This window comes from Boeremia exigua (genome assembly GCF_020726555.1).
Source record: "Boeremia exigua strain MPI-SDFR-AT-0100 chromosome Unknown C7974scaffold_6, whole genome shotgun sequence".
In the NCBI taxonomy this organism is placed as follows: Eukaryota; Fungi; Ascomycota; class Dothideomycetes; order Pleosporales; family Didymellaceae; genus Boeremia; species Boeremia exigua.
Genome location: NW_025763523.1, coordinates 587,856 through 610,059, shown reverse-complemented (window position 1 = coordinate 610,059; position 22,204 = coordinate 587,856). Strand labels below are relative to the sequence as shown.

Genomic DNA, 22,204 nt, shown 5'->3' with positions numbered 1-22,204 from the left:
GGATGAAGCGGGGCGGGTACTCAATCTCACGTGGCAAGCGCGATTATGTCACAATCACCGCCCTTACATTAACTGCGTGAACAACGACACTGCACCGTCTCATATAAATTGGTTGCCGCCAATCGCAGAGACAGGTGTCTCGTGTATCAAGCAGGTTTCGCTAAATGAGCTTGACACATACTCTGCTGTCACCTTACGGATCCTCCAGAACCGCTTCATGTTTGGCTATCTCGACGTTACGCTGATGACCTCTCACCATCAGGATTCAATGATTCCTTTCACCCATTCAACATCATCCCAGGTCGCCTCCCAGATGTTGAGCACAGTCATGGTCCACTCCTTACCATTGCGTTTCATAGTGCCCATGCAGCGGCAAATCCTGCCTTGCTGCAACAGACGTGCGCTGTCATACTCGAACAGGCAGACTGTTTTCCAAATTGCGGCAGCATAAGTCGCTTGGATATATGGTGGTTTAGCATGGAATAGATCGCAAAAAGTGAAACGCTGCTGTAAGTCGTCCCGGTCGGAGTTGAGCACCCTGGCGTACAACTCGAGAAAGATGTTATTACCAGTCTTCGCCGCTTGACAGCTCTGATTGATCGCTTCGCCGACGCGGAAACACGTTCTCAATAAGGTATTCGACGACATGCCGATTATAGGCGAGCGGTCGCGAATGGCTGTAGGGAATGCTGGTCTGACAATCGGCTTCCGAGCCTCGTCGCCAGTTGCTGCAAGTAGTCGGGTCGTCAATGTGACTGGTGAAGTAAACCCTCTCTGGGAAGATATTGAGCTGCCTGCTCTTCCACTGAGTATCGGAGTGCTGTTCAAAGACGTGACTGGTGTCTGCGTCTGTTGGACGGATACATTCTTGATGGGTAGACCTGACTCGAAGCTGGGGCAACTGGATACGTCCAGCACATCTGGAGTTAAATCGATGAGATCGTCATCCATAAGGTCATCACCAAAGTCATCCTCCTCGAGATCCGCAACACCATGCTGCGTAAGCTCTGGCGATTGTAGTGGGCATGCTAGTTTATTAGCAATCTCGACGTTCGGCTCGAAGTCAAAGCAAAGTTGACCAAAGTCGTCATCATCGTCGTCTTCAGGTGAGATAACGGCATGAATGTGAGGTGGCTGTAGCCGTGGCGCAGTGCTGGTTTGCATGGTGATGTTGCGTGGAAGCTGTTCCTGACGACTAAAGGGACTTTCGGTCGTTAAGGAGGTTGGAGTAGGCGGGAGCAACGATGCTTCAGCAGACTCGTCTAACTTGCTAATGAACGGTTCGGGAAGGGTCTTGATCATAGATGTACTTTCGAGTACTCGCGTTTGGGCTGGCACATTCGTGTGTGTTTTGGCCTCCTTTGTTGACGACGTTTTATCGCCATTCCGCGCCACTCGACGCTTCCGTGTCGGCCGTGGTGGCGGGGATTCACTTGCCGGTATTGAGAACTGCTTCACCAGATGAGCCGAGCCTGTCACATCTCCTAGGCCAAGGTATGCTGCTACAGCCGGGTTTCTGCGTTTATTTGGTTTAGCTGCCGTGCGCGCTTTCTGACATGTCACTGATGGGCGATGAAGTGAGCTCAATTGTGGTGGAAGTTTGTTAATGGCAGTGAAGCCTGGGGATGGCAGTGTATGCGCACTGGTAAATGTTAGTGCACACAATGGCAGGGGCGATCGATGCTGGATGCTGGTGAGTAGGCGCGTAGGATCCTCACGCGACATCTCCAGCTTCCCTCATTGCCCTCAAATGGCAGCTTGAGTGCGAAATGTTTGCTGCATTCATGAGCCGGAGAAAGGATCGTCAGTCACGTTTGGGCGAAAGGGACGTGACCCGATGTGTGAGGCTGAGCGTGCCGTCAGCCCAATGCCCCCACCACTAGCGCGGGGCATTACGGAGCACCACCAGATCAAGGCAACTACATCTACGGTGTCTTTCAGGCCATGTGAGTCCGACCTGTCTAAGCTTCTTCCTCAACCACTGACATCGCGTTGGAGCAGTTGGTGATTATTATTGACACAGTCGACAACCTGGGACTCGTGCGGGCGCTACCTTGTCTTCTGTAACGCCGGCCTCCACCAGTTATCCTCAGCACCGGCCCTGATTTAGATCTTTGAGCGCAAGGCGTGTACTGCTCGACCACACATCCCCACTTGGCCAAACGAAAAAGTATTGTTGGTACCGGACAGCTCACATATAGCCCCGATACCCAAATATAGCCGACGTAGGTGGGCAGCGTTTCGTTCAACCACTAGGTCAATATGCCGGTAAGTCGATGCTTTGCTTTGTCAATGTATAAGATCCTTTTCAGACCCTAATTACAATCAAAAACCAAACCTACCTCGTTTCTACTGCATCATCTAGCGTCAATTCCCTTATCATGGACTCTGGCTTTCTCATCCTTGATTGCGAGCCACTCTTGGAGGGCAAGGCGCTATGCCGCGTGACTTCGGTCGACTCATCGAGTTCCTGCGACCTCCAAGGGTTGTCTGGATATCATCAGAGTACCCTTGCTTGGGATGTTCACAGGTTTAAACCTACCCGCAAACCTCTTCATCATCATAAGACACCCAATACCTACGCAGATCTTCCTATCTTCGAAAATCCATGCCCGCTTTGTTTCTTCAAACACTGCCACAAAGTGCTAAAGACGTGGATCAACAATAGACAAAGCCTTTCTCAGCTGTCACGGTCCAAGTAGATCGCTTGACTAGCGAGCAATATGAAGAAAACGTGAGCAAGACCTTCGTTCATCTTCCAGGCTCAATACTGACATATACAGGATATTGGGGGTGTCGTGGATCTCATTGAGGTCATCCGAATCCAGTCGACTGGCCCTACTGAAGCAGCACGTGCACTACGCAAGAAGCTGTATGTTCTCCAAAGTGCGTGCACAATGGAAACTAACGTGAGCCCAGGAAATATGGAAATGCCCACCGCCAGATCCGCGCGTTGGTGATACTCGACGCCTTGATCCAGAACGCAGGCTCGAGATTTCAGAAAGCATTCGCGGACGAGCCTCTTTTGGAGCGCTTGCGCATATTGGCTCGCGATGAGACAGCTGATGTTGATGTTCGCAAACGAGTAAACCTCTTATTTCGCCAGTGGGCCGTTGCGTACAAGGGCACGCCTGGACTCGAGCGCATCGCTGCTCTACACAAGGAGCTTCCTCGTAAGAGTAGACCTCAGCCACAGCAATCCCGAATTATCCGTGAGCAAGATGCCGAAGCAGCTCGTGAGCGCGAAGAGAACTCACCGCCGCCCACGCCTCAACCTCGGCGACCCGATCCTCCGCAAACGTCTTCATCATCAAGTAGGCCAGTGCAATTGGGTTCTACCTTATCCTCCGGTGGGTCTTCTCTTTTCAGTAGAAGTAAGAAAGACAAGAAGACTCCCAAGGGACAGCGATTCAACCTTGAGAAGGAGAAGGGTCAGATGTTGGAAACGATGGCCTCAGCAAATGTTGCAAGCACAAACCTCCTGAATGGGCTACAACTCATCAATCGTGAACAACAGCGTGTCAGCGATAACTCGGAAGTTATGAACCGCTTCGAAACCTGCAAGCAGCTTCGCCGCCAGATCCTACGCTACATTCACTTGGTCGAGTCTGAGCAGTACATTGGTGGTCTGCTGAGCGCCAACGATGAACTTGTGAAGGCTCTCATGGCCTTCGAGATTATGGACAAGAGCATAGACGATGATGACAGCGACAGCGAAGATGATTCAGACATGGCTCGGGCTAAGATGGCTAGCTTGAGAATGCAGGAAGAAACACCGCCTGCGAAGCCACCCCGACCAACGAGCATTCCTATGCCCCCTGCTCCCGTACCCGTTCATGCGGCAGCAAATCAGCGACCCGATCCGGACAGCGAGCCTGAAGAAGACGACGATCCGTTCGGAGACAGTAATGGTAAATATATTCAATTATCTACTGAATTTCAAACTGACGATGTACGCAGCTGTTGCAACACCCTGGGCTGAGAAGAAGGAACCCAACTGGAGGGATGTATGATACCGAGGAAATCTAAGGAATTATTTTTGCAGCCTTAGCATCGTGAAATACCATGTACTCCGATCAATTAGACTTGAGTCATGACGCTCAAACAAATGCATACTCTAAGCTTGACATCAGTACGAGTGTTTCTTCGATGTTCGTAGGCCCATGCGCATAAGTTGTCGGTAATTGCGACGTTGCGCCACGATGCGATGCACCGCCTTCATGTGAGACGTCATCCGCAATTCACACCAAACCGACACAGGGTTAGCGTTGTCAGGCATAAGCAGGGCTCGAAGTTGGTGCTCAAGCATAAATCGCCCACTCTCCTGAAGTTCACTCCAACTCTACTTGATAGCTCGACCTCTTTCGCTTCTCTTCGCCTACATCTAGTACGAGATCTCTCGAAGTCCGATCTCAACAAAGACAGCTAACCGCGTCATAGTACTACGTCAGCAGCTACCAACTCGAAACCGTTCGATCTCACGCATACTTCTATATTACCTGTACAATTAGTGTCACCAAGCTTTATCTTCGATACACCAAAATGCCCGCCGCCTCCACTATCTCCTCATCTGCCGGCTCTATCGTCAAGCCTCAGCCCGGCAAGTGCAGCTGCCTCTCGACCGACGACTGCTCGTGCTGCTGCATCCCATGCACTGTCATGTAAACCAGCTAATTCAACAACATGCACCGCATAATTACGACGATACGAAACAATCACACGCGAATCGCGAGCAAGCACACCACACTGTTTTGAGTTTTCTGGAGTTTGGCTTGGGCGCACAATTGCGAGTAGTTCATGCTGGGCTGGGTTGTAGCATAGTTGCGGCTCGCAAGCAGTAATCTGAGCAGAATTTTCGAACGAGCTTTGGCCCGTTGCTTAGTCTTATCGCGCCCATACTGTAATTCAAAGCATTGCCGCCACTTGTGCTGTCGTAACATCACCATGGAGCCCTACCCTTTCGCCAAGCCAATCCATGGCCCCATCGCAACTTAAGTGTTTGGTTATGCGCCTCCGTTTTGGCATCTGTAGGATTTGATACGCGCGCGACTGGGCGCTTATAATCGACAATCTCGAGCCAGTAATTCCATGCAGAATTGCGGCGCAGCCTCATTATCCACTATCAATACCTCCAATATGTGCGAGCAGATATACGTCGTCCCAACTCCAGATGTTCTGTCTTTATCCTCATCATTCTTTTAATCGCTTCTCGCGTTGGTTTCGTTACGTCCGTATTTCGGCATGTACCTCGTGTGGCCTTTTCCCCCTGCATCCCATGCGCTCGCCTCCCCAGCAACCATCGCCCCTCGCTCCATCGACGGAACACAGTGTGGATTCCAAGGCAACAACGACATATACGGCGTTGGGATCAGAGTTGGCCTCTACGCTCAGATTCTTGCCGTGTGGTTCGCCAACTACTTCCTCTTCTCCAAGGCGCAAGTCCTGCGTGACTCTGTCAGCATCTTCAGCGTTGCGCTGCTCATTATCGCGTTGATATCTGCAGCCAACCCACAAGATGTTTACGCCATCGAAGGTTTTATACTTCTGCAGATGTTAGCTTGGAGCTGCTTGATGGGCGTGCGCGCAAATTCAAGTCACGCCAAGGGCATTCTCAGCAATGGAAGCTTGTTCAGAAAGGGCGTTTGTGAAATCGTTAATCTAGTGAACATCATACTACATGTGTGGTTCTGGTGGGTGGGTATTGATCACATGAAGACGATGCCTTGTGGAACACATGTCTTGTTATATGTACTCAAGACTGACATGTTTGGGTGGGCAAGGAAGGCCATGATGACAATGAGCTTGCTGTTCCTTCTCTGCACAGTCTACTGGACTAGCGTCGGATTACCACGGTCATGGGCCATGTGGAGAATAAGCACGGCACGACAAGAGTTTGCTGAGGCTGTCAGGATCTGGGAAACTCTGGACTCCAAGACACTGGATCATGTCATCACCCTGGAACCGAAAGCTGAGGACACGGGATGTGGCTGTGGATGCGACAATATGGATGATGCCTGCTCCAGGCGTTCCTGTGTGCTTTGCTCACCGATTGAATCTCATTTCGGCTTCGATCGTGGAACTGAGCCGACAAGCCATTTCAATGCGCCACTGCCCATCTCGACCGACGAGATAGATTCCGCGAAGTCCATAAAATTGTCTTTCGAACAGGAAGCGGACGGGAGCACAGCTGAGCCTACGATTCTCCTAGAGGTTTACGAAAGCGAGGTCTACATCCAACACTGTATATCAGCAAGTCCATACCAGGTGAATGCAGATGGTAGACCGACCGGCTTCGCAGTCATCATCAAGTCAATCCTATTTCCTGCGAGATATCGAATCGGAGCCTGCACCAACGGGTTACCATCGTGGTTCCAGTGCTACTTCAAGATATGTATGCTTCTTCTCACATGTCGCTTCCCGCCGCAAGCTCTCGCTGTTTATTCGCATCTTCGACAAAGTCGGCTACTAGATCCGCTCAACGGGCCATTCCAACTATACGCGGCAGTAACATACAAGCCAGCGGGTGGTAGAGACTTGCCGAACTGGTCGTCGGTGTCACTTGCCTCATCATTGCTGCTTGCTGAGGCGAATGTACCGAAGAGAGTCGGGAGTAGGTGGTACTACATGTCTCTAGATCTTGTAATACACATCATTGTCATACTTCAAGTGGAGTTGACGTTGGATTGGAATAACGTTAGAGGATCCAGCGGCTCGTTCATGAGCGTAGGACAGTTGATACCGTTCATAGTTGGAGTCGGAGGACTTCTTTTTGTCGGCAGCGGATGGAGCATGAGAGCGTGGAAAAAGTGGAAAAAAGGTGCAGACGCAAGTAGTGGCTGGGAAAGGAACGATGTACTTGCCGGTGAGAATAATACAGATGAGAAGTGCGGTGAGAGTTTTGGTCTGGGAGAAGACATCAGCAGGTACTATGCGAGCTGGCGAGAATCGAGGAAGGGACTGTTATCATCGAGAGCTCAAGCATAGCATCTATAGACACAAAGGCGTTGAGGCTCGCAGGAATGTATTGGAAACGTTTTGAACAGAGTGCGAGGTATCAACCAGCCCCGAACATTTCGCCGGATAAGTACACTGCCAGAATTAAAACACAACGGCCCTCATCTCGGCAGCAGATGTGGCTCTGTCTCAATTCTCGGCCTTATATTTTTTGATTTATGGTGAGCAAAGTTCCTAGGTGTCGATGTCGATCGGTGAGCACATCTCGGCCGCGGGTGGTTGCGGGTACTGTTATCGCCCACCAGACTCCCGCGCACCAACACTGACACCGCCTCATCACGTTTCGAGGCCCTCTGCATTGAGCATTTATACAAAGGCGTTCCTGTCTCCGCGAATCAGTGGTGGTGTCTGCATGCACGTCTCTCAGGCTGTATTCTCACGGATCGACGGAGAAATTAAAACCGTGGCCGGAGCGTGGATGAATGCGCGATGATATCAGTGTTCCTTGAGCCGAGTTGCGTTGTCGTCGAAAGAATGATTCTCAGCCGGTAGAGGCTCGACGATGAGATTCGGTGAACTTGGTGCGCGGCTGGCTATGCTCACCAAGGGAGGTCATCGCAAGCTTGGACATGATGCACAGACAGACCTGATGCCAGACCCGAGCTGTGAAGGCTCGGACGAGGAGGCCCAGCAAGCTACTGTTATGTAGGTCTTACTGCCATATGGATGTAGAGAGGCAGCCTTGCCTGAGGCTCGTTGGTTGGTGTTGAGCATCAGTCACTCCTGATTGGGCAGGGCCTACGTCACTTTTACCTGTTCCAACTCACCAGCTCCAAACCTAAACCACCCACACTTGCAGCACAGTGGACGGGCCATCAGCCAGGATAGCCGTGTGCCTGCAGATCGACTGAACGCCAGCTCCGTATCACCGAACAGTCGTGGTCTCAGAAACAGGGCTTTGTTCAAGTCGAGTTGCCCAGTGACACGCGACAGCATGGCCTGTCACAAGCCAGGGCTTCATGTTCCAACAACAAGAGTGACAACACAATGCGTGACGAATCGAATACGTGCCATCCGATTGGTCGAATCCACGAATCCGCGGTCAATCTCACATCTTTACTGGTCACAGTGCGCTGAAGCTCCTGTAGCTCATGGTACCATCCAGCCTTCCCCGCATTTCAACAGCAACAAGACCCCTCATCCAGGCACCGCTTGGTCGGATGGCATAACGCGTACCGCGACAGAGCTTCCATTTCTCCTGACATCTCTTCCCTGACAGCCTCGTCCGTTGTTTTTCTCGCAATCGCTCTGTTGCTTGATTGCTCTTTCGTCCAAGTTGTTAAAGTGCATACCTACCACCACTCAATCTAACCGCATCTCACTCTGCGCCCCACACCTCCGTTGTTAGCGCGGATCGAGCTCTCCACATACCGAACATAGGTACGCAGCAATTCTCAACACTTGTTCTCCTTGCGCACTGCGACGGACTGCGGGTAGTATCGGAAAAGAGAAGGGACGCGCGCACGTGGAAGCGCGTCACGCACTTTTAAGCCCGAGCCTCTGAGGTTCGCGCTCCGCCGTACAATGTAGCCGGCTAGCTTCCACGGCCGCGGCCGTTACACGACCGCGACGACCGCAGCACCGCACTGCCAGATGCCGTGAGGCTCTGCCTGGCGCTGAAGCTTGCCGGTATGACGATCCGGAATATCTTGTGCGCAGCTCAGCGTTCCCGCGGGTAGTCGATATATACTGGTGTTATCCGTTGTTGAATGTCCTGCATCTCTCCATTGGTCTTCGGCGATTCACATCTGCCCAACACATACTCGAGCATTTTGCTTATCAGTTCCTCTTCTGTCAATTGCCTGTCATTTGTCACTCGCATATTCACGACTGGGTGTTAGTGATCGACACTAACAACATGTCAACAACAGCCTCCACCCAAACGTTGAAAATGCCTGCCTCCCGCGCCCTCGAGAACGCAAAGCAAAGCTCTGAGACCATCCTCAAGGACGCATCTGAGACAATGTCGAAAGCAGCAGAGAACCCGAAGAAGGCAACAGCTGACTTCCTCCACACACCATTTATGCGCGCAGCGCTACCCTTCATAAATGGTGGACTGGCAGGCATGACTGCAACAAGCGTCATCCAGCCCGTTGATATGGTGAAAGTCCGTCTTCAACTCGCCGGAGAGGGCGTCAAGACTGGACCCAAGCCCACTCCCATCGGAGTCCTCAAAGACATCGTTGCTGCCGGAAAGGTCATGGACTTGTATACCGGCCTCAGCGCCGGCCTGCTCAGACAAGCAGTCTACACTACTGCACGTCTCGGCTTCTTCGACACGTTCATGAAGAACCTTTCCGCCCGTGCGAAGGAGAATGGCACAACCATCGGCTTTAAGGAGCGCGCTGGCGCCGGTCTCGCAGCTGGTGGACTCGCCGCTGTTGTTGGCAACCCGGCAGATCTGGCGCTTATTCGCATGCAATCCGATGGCATGAAGCCCTTGGCACAGCGCGCAAACTACACATCTGTCATTGACGCCCTGACGCGCATCAGCAAGAACGAGGGCGTGTTGCGCCTCTGGGCGGGATGCTATCCCACTGTCGTCCGTGCTATGGCGCTCAACTTCGGTCAGCTCGCTTTCTTCAGTGAAGCAAAGTCGCAACTCAAGAACACAAGCCTCTCCTCTCGTTCGCAGACATTGACAGCGTCCGCCGTCGCCGGGTTCTTCGCCTCATTCCTGTCGTTGCCATTCGACTTCATGAAGACAAGGCTGCAGAAACAGACACGCGCTCCTGACGGTAGCCTCCCATACAAGGGCATGTTTGACTGCTTCAAGAAGGTTGCGAAGGAGGAGGGCCTGCTGAGATTCTACCGCGGGTTCGGCACATACTACATCCGCATCGCGCCGCATGCGTAAGTCAATATTGGTGCAAATAAGAGATTTGAACAGTGACTAACAAAACGACAGAATGGTTACACTAATCGTTGCCGACTACCTCGGCTTCATTACTAAGTAAATGAAGCTTCGAACCTTGTGCAAAGAAGTAAACAACAGCGATGAGTCGAGAAGAAACGAGGAAGAGAAGGGAGCCATAGAAGCAATCCACGGGAGAGCTGCTCATACCCATACCTGGCCCACCTGCACCGTCGAGTGCAGAAGGATCTACGAAGGCGTTCGGTGTTGTCTGAGAACTGTAGCTTAGTTCAGGAGTTCTGCGCAGAAAGCGCGTGTGTACGGAGACGTAATGCCATGAAATGATGATCACGTTCTACTGGTAGCTGACTTTGTTGATCCTGGTCCGTTGTTGAGGTACAGAGCGTACTTGAGATTTGCGCTGTGCGGACCCGCGGCAGTTCCGTTAGGCCGCGGGTTCTCCCTCCGACCGTCAGCACGTGTCAGATGGCTTCACTGCAGCCTTATGTAATCATCAGGCTATGTGCAGCTTGTGGCACTGACAAATTTCGCTGCAGATGCAGCTGGAACATGCAGTAGCTCAGGTATTGCCTGTTTGTTGGTCTAGCTCGATTGCAGAAAATGATGCGTGAGCTTCATAACGATGTAATCGTGGGTATCAAATGCTTCCTTCGTCGCTCAAGCCGCACAAGCCCTCTCCTCCATCTCTGCTGATCATGTTCGTCATTACGGGAAGCCCCGGAGTCTTGAGGTGGAAGCGCTGCGGTGGCTGCTATCTCAACGAACCCTACCTCGTTCGACCACCCCTACCGTTAGGCTAAGGACCTCGGGGTGCTTGTATTTCGTCATCGTCCTCTTCGTCGTCCTCGCCGTCAGAATCGATTTGGGATTCTTCCAGTTCGGCGCGCTGCACACGTTGAATCTTCCTCACGAGAATCGGATCAACGCGAAGGTCTTCGGCGGAGAGTTGCTACAAAGGAACGTTAGGACTATGCAACCGCGAACAACAGACTTTGTATTCCAAACTTACCTGATCACATCCTACGATAGGACACGCGACTGATCGTGCCCCACCGGGACCGAAACGGCTACTACTCGTTCTGATCATGCCTAGAATGGCGGTCTTCTCAAATGTGTGTGGGCACTTGGTGCTTGAGTATGGTTCCTTCAATTGCTGGAATGTGATCGGACATTTGGTGCTGATTGTCGCTCTGTCCATGACGAGATCATCTTCGTCGTCATCGTAGGCACCGCCTCGAGTCTGCGTGACTCCTAGCTGTGGCTCGCCAGCCTCTGTGAACCAAGTATCTTCGTGGCCAAGAACGGGCCCATCGTCGCCATATCGCGCATCGTGGACCACCCGCTTGAAGTCTCGGTATTCGTTGTGTCTTGCATAGCGCGCAGTGAGCGAGTGAGATGTATATGCATCCGTATCACGCTTCATGCGGTCGATGAACATGTCAACGCAGCCGGTAAGGGCTACGCGTGAGCCATCGAGTGGGGTCGGCCCAGGCGTTGGGCCCTCGTCCATTTGCATGTCAACATCTGACTCTGCGTCGCTACCTTCTAGGCGTTGTATCTCTCGTCTCTGGGTTTGACGTTGCGTCATTTGTGTTTCGTACTCTTCCTCGAGTTGCCTGGGAGCGGCCTGGCGCAACCACTCAAGAATTTCCTCGATACGCTCTGCGCCAACGCTGGAGTCGATGACCGCTCTCATGCTCTCTTCTAACTTCGCAGTCGCCTCATAGACTTTCTTTTCAAGGTCTGCCATTATCGCCTCCTCGTCTTCCCTTTCATCTAGCTTCTTGCCGGCGTCCCATTTCTTGCTGCGTGCGTTGAAGAATCGCTGGTGCTCGCTCAACATGTCATTGACACCTTCAGCCGATGTCCGGATCTTGGCTATCGCGTCCTTGTTGTACTTCTTGACATTCGACAATGTAGTGCCGTTCAATTCTCGTAGTGCTCGCTGTGCCTCGCCATCGAGCGGGTGCGCAGGCTTCTTGTACGGCGGTAGTACATCTTGGGTAGCTCGAGCTGGCGTTCCTGCGACAGAACGGCGGCTGCTGCTTGGCGTTGCTCCGGCGCGTGATTGTCGACTGCGTGAGTGCATCTCGATGAAATCGAAAATGTAGAGATATGGTGACCGAAAGGTGGGGATACCGAGGCGGCGCGAAACGCGTCGAATCCTTAGCGCGTCGCCAGATCACATGCTTGGGGGTTATGGATGACTATGTATTACAACCATGATTGCGACTACGTGTAAGCTGTGTTTAGGTATTCACACGACGATTCGAAGATTTTCATATCGAGAAATAAATGGTTGTAATTTGTGAAAAGTACTTGATTCTATTGCGAATACGCCGCCAGAGGTCTGAAATGGGCGTGGATATCATAGTTGCTAAAAGATACAATCGACAAGAAACGAAAACGCCCTCCCTAAGATGTAAGAACACACGAAGCCACTTCTTACATCTATCCATCCCATCCATAGTCGTACACTCATATGCCATGCGGCGAACGCCACTTCGGCTTGAGGGCCGATGGTCGACAGCATCTCCTTGGCGACAGGTAAACGGAGCTTAGCTCAACATTTATGTTGACTGGCCTTATGCTGTTGGTTTCAGATGGGCACTGTGGGCAACTAACAAGCGCTTGGCAGCCGACCAATGTTGCGTCTATCTGATCGTGCTTGATATAGTCGTAGTTGTGCGACCCTCTTTGCTTGACATCGGAAGTCCTTTCTCAAGGTCGTGTTCCTGCTTAGGCTTTGCGTTCTTGCCTGGCGGAGGCGAGTTTAGACGGATACCCGTGCGACGGTTCTGGCGGTTCTGTTTGCCGACATCTACAGTCGAGCGACCGGTGATACGACGCGAGGCGCGACGAATGGACTGTCGGACGTCCCACTGACGTTTCTTTGCGAGCCACCACAGAGTGGCCGAGCCGACTGAGAAGAAGTCAGTACGATGTTGTCAACTCGAACCTGCGAAGAACGTACTGCCTCCGATAACCACAATCACGGCTACCACGATGATGGCGATGAGCCCACCAGATGACAGCTCGAAGGCACCCTTTGATGACCCAGCTGCACCCGCATCGTCCGAATCCTGAGGGTTGTCTGAACCGCCGTTGTATCCTGGAGGAGGTAGCTCACTACCCGAGCTCGAGTCCTGGGCAAATGCGAGCAAAGGAAGCAACAACGAGAAGAATAGAGCACGGCTCATGTTGACAACAGGTGTGCGGTAGGGAGGCAGTGGTACGTCGGGAGGATTCGAGCAGGTAGTGCGAGGGTCGCGTGAAAGTTGCGAGATCAACTCGATCGGACGGCACAATCCTTAGCAAGTTAGGTAGGATGCCCATCTCTATATTCGCGCCCTCGTTGGCAGAGGCTATTTCAGTCCAGTACCCCGCTGGGATGAGCGTTGCGGGCGGCTAACATGGTGCGATTTTACAAGGTACTGGGGTCGTGGCCGGCGATTTTCTCATGCTTGCCACTTATTATAGAGGTATCGGCGTCGAAATGCCATGTCTTGGACGGACAAGCGAAGCGGATTGGTGAGGCGTTGTGCATGTCGGCGCGTAAGGTGTTGACGGGAGATCACCTTGCAGCTGGACAGGGGCGCTGTGAGCGGTGATTGGTCGGTGGCTTATGCAAGCGCTCGAACTTGTGCATGCCCTGCACCGATCGTGTTTCAGAGTCGATATCACCACAACTTGAGCTACGATAATGTCTAGTAAAATATAAGGAGGTGTAGGCCACATAGTAGGCCGTCATCGGTAGCAAGGCCTAGCAAACGAGTGTTCTAGCACTAAGCTGATAGTACACAGCACAAACAATTTCGGAACACCTCAGTTGTGGAAGAGCTGCTCGTCGACTTGTCAAACGTCATCTGGACCGGTGGAGATATTGAGCGAAGGGGCTGCACAGCTCCGTGTTTAACCATGACCAGATGTGACAATACCGTGAAGAGATGGGTATCGTTAGGCTCTTCGTCTTTCAGATTAGGGGTGCATGCCCCTGGACTGTAGTGCGCTCGAAGACTAGATCTTTGTGCTGATATGTACGATCGTGGGTTTTAGGATGATAGGATGATGCGATCGTCGCAAGCTTTAGGTGCGTGAACGTTCTGCGCAGGTAGTGTCTGACAGACTCGAATCATCATCAGAATCGTTTGTGATTTATCTTTATATCAGTTCTGGACGACACGGTTAATACACATCTCAAGTCAAGATGTGGAGGGTCTGCGATTGCCTCACCACCAGGTGGGAAAGAGCGTAGCTGCAGACCTTCTTCTCTCGCCTCTCTCGTACCTCTCACCCCTCAGATCTCGTCACCAGGAACCCATCTTGTCCCACTCGTTTCGATTCCCACACAGTTCCGCGTTGCAACCACCTTGTTGCCATTGATCTTGTTACTGACCACTCTCATTGCGTCCATCTCTCCTATTATGGGGGAGCATTCGAAAGGGAAGCAGCGTGCACAGCTGTCCAAACCGTCGCCACTTAGAAATGTGCAACAGGTGCCCGATAGCGATACCGTGGTCCCTGAGACGCAACTGGAGGCCATCGATCATTCGTCAGATGTAGATATGCTGCCTGATGATATCGCCCTTCTAAAGCGTAGTGCAGCCAGACGATTGGAAAGCATTACAACGCCGCCACTGCCAGCATTTGGTATAACCAAGCCCACATCAGCAGTAGACGTGGTGCCTCCGTCTGTTTTTAGCTGTGCCAGATGGGCTACGAACAAGCTCCCACGAAAGACAGTGGAATCAAAGCCAGACCATGTTGTTCACGAGGACACTGCCATACTCTCCATCGAGACTACTGGCAATGGTGAGTTCAAGCAAGACGTCAGCGCAAAGCCAACTGGCGCCCAAGATCATCCAGTCGGGCTCTTTCACGCCGCATCCGTGACGCCGCCTACCCTACCCTCGCCTGAGATTCCTGGACCAGATGCCGACCTGGTCAGCGAAGTAGGAGTTGGTTCTACCAGGGGAGAATCCCAGGAATCATCACCTGCAGAAATTGCAACAGCCGGTGATCAAGGCTCTGCACCTACCGAGTGAGTGATTCTTTCAGCAAGTGGAGGCAATGCTGACAACCTGACTAGCCATATCTTTTCGAAGCATGTCCTCTCGAATGGAATCGCCGGACAGTCTACCTTGAAATGTGCTCCCATTACAAAAAGGGAGCGTAACGCGAACAAAGCGAAGAGAGGTAGAAGAATACTCCTTTCTGGAAGTCTCAGACCATGGCCACCTCGACAAGATCCAGCACACGGCGGTTCCAACGCAACGTCTATGACTGAAACAGCCGACCACAAAAGGAAGATTGGCCGGGCAAGTCCCCTTTGTGGGGATTTGGCCGTGAAGTCTCAATTCGAAGCCATTCCCAGACTACCAGATGGGCCGTGTAATGACGAAGTACCTGCGTTCAATAGGGAGGCAGTCGTGGCAGATAACACAGTCGCCGAGGCCGAGGCGTCTACCAAACACTGTGTCACCGATTCTGCTTGTCCTAGCCAAGATTCAGCACCTCGATACCACACCCAGATGGATGAGCCTACAGTAGAATCCATTGATGTCGCGGACTCGGCAGGTACTTCAGAAGAAGGTTCTTCCCAGAGTTTCCATGTAGGTCACGACTCGATGCGGCGAGGTTCTGATTGCTCTCTCCTGGTATCTCAACCTACTGCAACATCTCTTGACCAGGTTAAAACGCGACGTGAAAAGTTGAACCTCAGCTCACGGGACCGAGAAGAGCCATGTGGTCAAGCGATATCATTAGGCGAGGTGGCAGATCATCTTGTTCCGACACACAATCCGCTATCTCAATCGGTCGATACACAAGATGTGCTGCATAGAGTCTCTGATCGCTCTGGAACCATACGAGTCGCTAAAAGTCCAAAGGAAGCACGAAAAGCACATGATCACCAACCATTGACACTGGGATGGGCTGCAGAAAGTTCAGCGGCTTCCAGAGTTACTGCTCTAGACACCTCGCTGAAGACTCTTCGGAACATCTTCCTCGCCGATCAACATAGGATGGAAGACCGTATGGCATCTGTCACCAAAGAGTTGAAGGAAGAGAAGGCACAGCTCCAGCGTACAATATCGGAACAATTAATCACCAATACCGAGCTACACTTCAAGCTTCAAGCAGCAGAGCATCGCCTTATGCGAATAAGGGAGAAAGCAATCTCGGATCAAAGATACGTTGCTGGCCTGCAGAAAGATCACGAGAGAATGAAGAAGTCCGTGGTGGAATTTCAAGAGCGAAACGCGCAAGATCTGCAAGACAAGGTTGCAGGAGCCGCCACAGAATGGGAAGTGTTGCAAAGCGAACTCGAAAAAACACTTGCTTTATCTGCCCAAGCACAAAAGGCAATGCGGGCAACAATGCAAGAGAGTCAGCTGCAGTACTGCAAGGCTCTATTAAGAGAGGAGCAATTGAAAACCCAGCTCGATGAGCGAACAAGCATGTACAACGAAGAAAGGGCCAGGCGCGTTGAACTCGAAAAACAGCTTCTACCATCTATCCAGAATGTGCAGCGTCAGTTAAACGAAAGCTCGGCTTCACATTTGGACAAACTGGAAGGTCTGCGTGCTGATCTAGAAGGCCGTGCGGCTGAGACTAACACCGACCAATGCGTTGAGGAATGTTTACTGATTCTCAAGAGGCTGGATTCATTGCCCCTGTTGACGTCCAATGATGTACGAAAAGCGGAAGGCATGTTGCGCTTTCTTCACGAGCGGTAAGAATCGAACTCTGGCTATAGCTTCTTGCTCATAGGCTGACATTTGTATAGAAGTGATGCAGGTCATGAACTGCTTGCGAAGATATCTGAGGCCAAACTATTTCCGATCGATATAATCCAACGGATCCTGCAGGATCAACTCAAGGATCTGTATGCGCGAAATTTGCGACATGAACAGACGATAGCGGACGATCAGCAAGCTCAGGAGACTATCCAGTCGCTCAGGCTGGAATTAGACACCCAGACGAAAGATTTGCAAAAGCTGGAGGAGGATATTGATACGCTTAGACGTTCAGAGACAAAGCTTACTCAATCGACGAAAGCAAACGAGGATCGTCTCTTGTGTTGCCAGAGTGATCTGCATTCAGTACAAGAAGCCACCAAACAGCAGGCACGCGGGCGTCTCGAAAAAGAGCAAGAGTTTTGCAAGTACAGGGCAAACGCCATTGCCTACTTCAACGATCTGAATGGGCACATTGACCAGATGACGCTTCAGGTTCGGGCCAAGGGGGTCGAGTGCGATGAGTTACGGCGGAACGCAGCAAACCTTGAGGTTGAATTGGAACTCGCCAGGACAAAGAACAGCCAGCTGGATATCGAAATCTCTGAGTACAAAGCCACTGTGGAGACACTCCGTCAAGATAATCATAGTGCAATTGAGAAAGAGGGGCATGCTCGGGCCTTGTTAAAATCGAAAGAAGAGGCAGAGCTCCGGTGCGAGGAGAAAAACCAACTTTTACAAGTCGAGATCGATGGATTCTGTACAAAGATACTTGAGTCGAAGGGCATTGAGACGACTCTCCTTGCAGAACGTGCCGACTTGCAGCGACAGCTTGATAAGCTTCGTAACAACATGAACGCCCAATTGCAGCAAGCACAACAGGACGCAGCAGTCCGATCACAGCAGATGAGAACCGATCACACCACTGAACTCTCGGGTTTGGAGGCCCGCCTTAACCTTTCGGAGCATGCCCGGAAAGAGTTACAATCCAAACTACGAGATACTGAAGCAGCGCATAAACTTCAGCTCCAATATCATATGGAGAAGACCGACGCGAAGTTCAAATATCTCGTGTCTGAGACTGAGCGGGAAAAAGAAAAGCTTATAGGTAAGCATTCACGAGAAATGGACGAGTGTCGACGGAATGCCACTATCAGCGACAAGACGGTAGAGAGATACCGTTCAAAGCCAGCCAATGCTACAGAGTCTAGCATCCTTGTCCCCAATACACAACAACCAAACGAGCTCGACAGACCCGCTAGTTCATCGCAAGGAAGAAACCGCAAGAAGGTTGACAGACAAACCACAACACCGATCGGGGTTCCTTCGGGTACCTCTCGGCTCGATTGTGGTGATAAAACGTCTGATACTGATAAAGCAAGGTCTGCCCCCAGTCACCACAAGCGCATCTTGGAATCAGCCAACTACTTCGCGGAGGAGTATGAGAACACCTTTGGGTCTCAAGCGCTGCCTCATAGCCAGGCGACACATATTCCGGTCATCGGATCTGAAGCCGAGGTGATACCTGAAACACAGAGCCTGGAGCGTACTAATGAAGCTGTCACGCAATTTGAGAATGTGGAATCACAGCTATGTGTTGATGGCGATGTTGAGCACGAGGAGACTGACTCCGAACTATCTAATATACCATCAGAGGACCTGTCGGAGATGCTGCTCGATACTCGACCAACCTCCGAACGAGGACGAGCCAAAGCTACATGCCCAGCTCCCTCTAAGCTCATGGTGCGGACCCCCGATCGATCGGTTCAGCAGGATAATTGGGAGACATCGTCGACGAGTTCACAAGGTCGTCCAAAGTCCCGAGCAAACACAGCATCGCGAATGATGCCGCTGCCTGCTCGCGGCGCGCAGCGGCAGCGCATCCAGAATAACGAAAATTCCCAACGTGTGATGATGGTGCTCTCTGAGCGAAATCCCGAGAGAAACTTCGACCAGGACAACAACGATTCTCGGGACCTCATGCATGTGCAAAACGAAATGTCAAAGCGGACATATGCAGATCATTTGTCTGTACTAAATGCTACACTAGAGTCTGATGTTGGGGAGTTTGCCAGCAGTGCTAACGAAGAAGTCTCTTCGAAGAAACGGCGCCTCACAGCACAGCACCCGCAATCCACACCCATAAATTATGGGCCATTCACGCCAGCACCGACAGGCAAAACTGATCGTAGCGCTGTATATCCTGCTTCTGCCAGTGCCGCAGGACGCCGTTCGAGCAATGCAACATCAGCAACTTCGGGTGCCCAGAGCGGTGACCGTCGTCTGTCTACTGCACGCAACACACGGAGTAAGAGTGCGTTTGTCGACCTGTCTACATTTGTATATTTACTGAAATTGCAGCAGCAAATCGATATGCGGATCGTTTTGGACAGGAGCTCGACAGTCGCTGAGCGCCTGGGATAGGCATAGTCGAGGGGCCGAGACAACATCATGGGAGGTGAAGCTGTTGACAAGATTATCATGAGAGCATGCGAGATATTCAACCAACAAGTGAGACCCGAGTGGACGGGTGAATATTGGCAAGTCTTTCCATTGTCGTGACTAGATGCTTACTGATTATATTGAACCAGCATTACGTGCTGAAAGTACTGGTACAGGGTACCTGCAGCTCACGCCGGACCTGCAGCCCCATTCAGCCATGTCATCGAGCAATCGACTATGGGCACCAGGTGGTGGATCGAGTGCTCCATGCTGCTACTTGTAGATCTGAGGATCGTTTCAGGTGAGGGTCCGCTGGGGATTTACAGAAAGTATGTGTATGATCAGCGTATGTATGTCTAGCAGCGAAACATCAGCCATATGAGAAACCAAATGTTAGACTTAACTTGAGCACTCTGCCACTCCGTTAGGACGGGACGAGTGTCCGAATCTGAGCGGTCGGGTGGGACTGTGCGTCAGAATTGCCGCAGGGGCTGTTTGTTGTGGTTCGCCCCGCTTGGGCGTGATGTTATGCTCGAGTACCTTGCGCTCACTTTCTCTTCGCCTGCAACCACTCACCACCCAACATCATCCACCTCGCATCAAGCAACAGCGCAAAGACTTGCTCAGGCTTCGCCAGCTCTTACATCAGGTATGCTGACACCAATTTTTCCTCGCTCTCGATACGCGTTGCAGCATAGTACAGAACGCGCCCTTCACGTCCTATGACCACCAGTCGCACCAGCCCACGCTGACCAAAACCTCAGCATCACCATGAGCTGGTTACAAGGAATTGGAAACTGCTTGTCATGCCTTCCCTGTTGCCACCGCCGTGTGGTGAGCGACGGTGAGAGCTCGCAGCCACCAACCGTTCCTCCGAAGGACGTACCCGTAAAGCAACCAGAAACGCGCCTCGAGACGAGTGAGTTTGTATCCTTCTTATTCCAGTTGTCTCAAATTCCTATTCATGTCCGGGGGCAGCCTTTTCGCATCGAGCGTCGAGCTTGCTGGTCGTGGCGCCTTTCTACAAGGCGGCGGCGGCGGTGATGAGCTCAGTGAAGCAAACACCCCCAGCTCGAGTCGAGAGAGTACCGATTTAAGACCAACGAATTCTAACAGCTTGAAAAGCAGTTACCCGGCTTCCTGTCGTTCATGAGCATCGCATTATCGACGATTTTCGAATGGAACAAAGGGTCGGCACCGCTACCGCGGACGTGTGCCTCCCATAGTGAACAAGACAAATGACACTGTTCACATAGAAGAAAAGCCTAAGTATAGCAACAGGCCCTCCGTAGTGAGCCGAGGTTGGTTTCTGCCTTGCTGTCAGCTTACTTACCATCTCTCAGGCAATACTTCTCGTAGTCAGATATCGAATCCAAGACTTTGTCGCCGACGACAGCCCTTCCAAGAAACTCGAATATTCTCGGCTTGCATCCTAAGCCCCTCGTCACCTCGGTGGTATCATTTAGTTTCTGACGTGTCGGGTACACGGGCTTCCATCTCTGTACCCATGTCCCACATCCGTTCCTGAATGAGGCCTACAGCAACTTTCTCAACGCCGAGTATGAGATCTCGCTCCCTTTTTCATCCTTCTTTTCGTCAAAATTCCAACTTTTGGTCTCATACTTGGCGGCGACGCAAAAGTAGTCCACGGTGTAGAGTCACGACTCTGACGAAGTTGTTACGGGCCACACACTGTTTGCTTCGGTCGTACATGTTCTTTGCTCTTGACACTCCAGGGTGATGATGATACCCACCAAGAACAGTTTATGGTGTTGATGTGAACCCTTCCTAGTAAGTCCTACCCCATTCTTCCATTTTGGCTCAGGATACGGAGCGAGATCCTTCATATCTCTGCTCCCATACCAACGAGCCTATAACAATCGCACGCTGTAGAGCTTTGTGGGATCTGGGGGTTGGAAAAAGCAACATCCCGAATGGGATGTTAGCACAAATGTAGTATATTTCCTTCGCCCGGGCGGTAAAGGGGCCAATAACGATTATATCTAAGCTCGCAGTCGACGCAGGTCAGATTCCCTGGTGGCTGCGCCCGTCCGCAAATGCCATTTCAGTAGGATGGCTCGCTCGTACATATGCTCTTTTGCTGACAAACCAATGGGCCAATATCAAGGCTTCGCTGACTCCATATAGGATATCTCTAGGTCACCTACTTGAAGGTTAGCTGACGATCAAAGAAGCTAAGCATCGGATGAAACCGATGTCTTGATGCCTTAGCATGGCAAGGTATTTACGCCTCGCCGAGTTCTGGCTCAAGACGAAGAGCGCAACCTTCCCTATCACACCTCTCAAGTCCCAAGGCCTATACCAAGGAATAACCGTATGGTTGAGTGGAATTAGGGCGACCCAGCCTCAGGCGTCCGAAGGCGAACAACGTGACGGCTTGACATCTTCGACAAAGGATAGAGCAACACAGCGACTACACCCGTCTGCAGATGTAGCTGGAAGATCCGCTGGATCGAAAGTGTTCAACCTCATTTCGGCATCAGCTATAGACTGGAAGTCAATGCGCTGAACCTTCACAGGTCAAGGAACTGATCGTGGGGATGTTACATAAGGTACGTCAGCACTCAGCAGTACTGCTTCTGGCAGAGCTCATGTAGGATGATGATAAGCTCTTCTTTATCTTCTCTTTCCGGGTCTGAGGTCCATGACGATTGAAGTTTCTGATTGAATTGTTCCGGTGACAGTTAACCCAACCTGATTTATCATCAGCTGACGATCTGAGTCCAGGATATACGTTCATGAGAGTCGAATGAATGTCGTCCGTAAGTCAGCCTTGTTTTCTGATCAAGAACTGGCGATGTTACGGAAACACCGGCTTATTGGAAGACCAGAGTGGGGTTGGAATTTGGCAGGCAAGTCTGTTCCACTACTCCATTTGCAAGATTGGGTCCTCCGTTGTTTTGGTGCCCGGCATCCATACCTATCGCACAGGATCAGAAATGTAGTAATACTCATCCAGATACAACCTTGCAACATCCCAAGTAATGAGATAGATGGTCATACTCGTACGAGTAGATCTACGTGGCGCTTGTGTGAAACAGAGATTCCGCAGCATCTCATGTCTCTCCGTAGTCAAACGTCGGTCGACGGTGTGCATGAACAACCTGACACAATA

General features: G+C 51.5%; 7 protein-coding genes across 7 annotated transcripts; 4 read left to right on the top strand and 3 right to left on the bottom strand.

Annotated features, from left to right (window-relative positions):
* Positions 1–111: 111 nt before the first annotated feature.
* On the bottom strand, positions 112–1,813 carry C7974DRAFT_393963 (uncharacterized protein). The gene has a single exon (XM_046141834.1). It carries the CDS (start codon positions 1,723–1,725, stop codon positions 259–261), a length of 1,467 nt encoding a protein of 488 aa, XP_045996931.1. The 5' UTR covers positions 1,726–1,813; the 3' UTR covers positions 112–258.
* Positions 1,814–1,935: 122 nt separating this feature from the next.
* Positions 1,936–4,133, top strand: C7974DRAFT_393962 (uncharacterized protein). The gene is made up of 5 exons (XM_046141833.1): positions 1,936–2,268; positions 2,669–2,734; positions 2,784–2,872; positions 2,920–3,911; positions 3,961–4,133. The coding sequence occupies exons 1-5, from the start codon at positions 2,263–2,265 to the stop codon at positions 4,011–4,013; spliced, it is 1,206 nt and encodes a 401-aa protein (XP_045996930.1). The 5' UTR covers positions 1,936–2,262; the 3' UTR covers positions 4,014–4,133.
* An 864-nt stretch (positions 4,134–4,997) lies between these two features.
* C7974DRAFT_182332 (uncharacterized protein) lies at positions 4,998–7,091 on the top strand. The gene has a single exon (XM_046136379.1). The coding sequence runs from the start codon at positions 5,242–5,244 to the stop codon at positions 6,982–6,984; it is 1,743 nt and encodes a 580-aa protein (XP_045996929.1). The 5' UTR covers positions 4,998–5,241; the 3' UTR covers positions 6,985–7,091.
* A 1,460-nt stretch (positions 7,092–8,551) lies between these two features.
* C7974DRAFT_182291 (mitochondrial dicarboxylate transporter) lies at positions 8,552–10,251 on the top strand. The gene is made up of 2 exons (XM_046136378.1): positions 8,552–9,867; positions 9,923–10,251. The coding sequence occupies exons 1-2, from the start codon at positions 8,873–8,875 to the stop codon at positions 9,969–9,971; spliced, it is 1,044 nt and encodes a 347-aa protein (XP_045996928.1). The 5' UTR covers positions 8,552–8,872; the 3' UTR covers positions 9,972–10,251.
* A 170-nt stretch (positions 10,252–10,421) lies between these two features.
* On the bottom strand, positions 10,422–12,010 carry C7974DRAFT_182287 (zinc-finger of the MIZ type in Nse subunit-domain-containing protein). The gene is made up of 2 exons (XM_046136377.1): positions 10,899–12,010; positions 10,422–10,838 (listed from the first exon to the last, which is right to left on the bottom strand). The coding sequence occupies exons 1-2, from the start codon at positions 11,976–11,978 to the stop codon at positions 10,686–10,688; spliced, it is 1,233 nt and encodes a 410-aa protein (XP_045996927.1). The 5' UTR covers positions 11,979–12,010; the 3' UTR covers positions 10,422–10,685.
* A 163-nt stretch (positions 12,011–12,173) lies between these two features.
* Positions 12,174–13,566, bottom strand: C7974DRAFT_393954 (uncharacterized protein). Its single transcript, XM_046141832.1, has 2 exons — positions 12,864–13,566; positions 12,174–12,812 (listed from the first exon to the last, which is right to left on the bottom strand). The coding sequence occupies exons 1-2, from the start codon at positions 13,087–13,089 to the stop codon at positions 12,544–12,546; spliced, it is 495 nt and encodes a 164-aa protein (XP_045996926.1). The 5' UTR covers positions 13,090–13,566; the 3' UTR covers positions 12,174–12,543.
* A 681-nt stretch (positions 13,567–14,247) lies between these two features.
* C7974DRAFT_182211 (uncharacterized protein) lies at positions 14,248–19,493 on the top strand. Its single transcript, XM_046136376.1, has 5 exons — positions 14,248–14,930; positions 14,979–16,622; positions 16,677–18,940; positions 18,991–19,166; positions 19,218–19,493. The coding sequence occupies exons 1-4, from the start codon at positions 14,314–14,316 to the stop codon at positions 19,035–19,037; spliced, it is 4,572 nt and encodes a 1,523-aa protein (XP_045996925.1). The 5' UTR covers positions 14,248–14,313; the 3' UTR covers positions 19,038–19,166; positions 19,218–19,493.
* Positions 19,494–22,204: the final 2,711 nt, after the last annotated feature.

Coding starts and splice junctions, on each gene's coding strand:
- C7974DRAFT_182291 (XM_046136378.1), top strand. CDS start 8,873: ATGTCAACAACAGCCTCCACCCAAACGTTGAAAATGCCTGCCTCCCGC. Junction 9,868..9,922: donor ATCCGCATCGCGCCGCATGC/GTAAGTCAATAT, acceptor ACAAAACGACAG/AATGGTTACACTAATCGTTG.
- C7974DRAFT_393963 (XM_046141834.1), bottom strand. CDS start 1,725: ATGTCGCGTGAGGATCCTACGCGCCTACTCACCAGCATCCAGCATCGA.
- C7974DRAFT_182287 (XM_046136377.1), bottom strand. CDS start 11,978: ATGCACTCACGCAGTCGACAATCACGCGCCGGAGCAACGCCAAGCAGC. Junction 10,839..10,898: donor CTATCGTAGGATGTGATCAG/GTAAGTTTGGAA, acceptor GTTCCTTTGTAG/CAACTCTCCGCCGAAGACCT.
- C7974DRAFT_393962 (XM_046141833.1), top strand. Junction 2,735..2,783: donor GCGAGCAATATGAAGAAAAC/GTGAGCAAGACC, acceptor TGACATATACAG/GATATTGGGGGTGTCGTGGA. Junction 3,912..3,960: donor TCCGTTCGGAGACAGTAATG/GTAAATATATTC, acceptor CGATGTACGCAG/CTGTTGCAACACCCTGGGCT.
- C7974DRAFT_182332 (XM_046136379.1), top strand. CDS start 5,242: ATGTACCTCGTGTGGCCTTTTCCCCCTGCATCCCATGCGCTCGCCTCC.
- C7974DRAFT_182211 (XM_046136376.1), top strand. CDS start 14,314: ATGGGGGAGCATTCGAAAGGGAAGCAGCGTGCACAGCTGTCCAAACCG. Junction 14,931..14,978: donor CAAGGCTCTGCACCTACCGA/GTGAGTGATTCT, acceptor CAACCTGACTAG/CCATATCTTTTCGAAGCATG. Junction 18,941..18,990: donor ACGCAACACACGGAGTAAGA/GTGCGTTTGTCG, acceptor AAATTGCAGCAG/CAAATCGATATGCGGATCGT.
- C7974DRAFT_393954 (XM_046141832.1), bottom strand. CDS start 13,089: ATGAGCCGTGCTCTATTCTTCTCGTTGTTGCTTCCTTTGCTCGCATTT. Junction 12,813..12,863: donor GATTGTGGTTATCGGAGGCA/GTACGTTCTTCG, acceptor ACTTCTTCTCAG/TCGGCTCGGCCACTCTGTGG.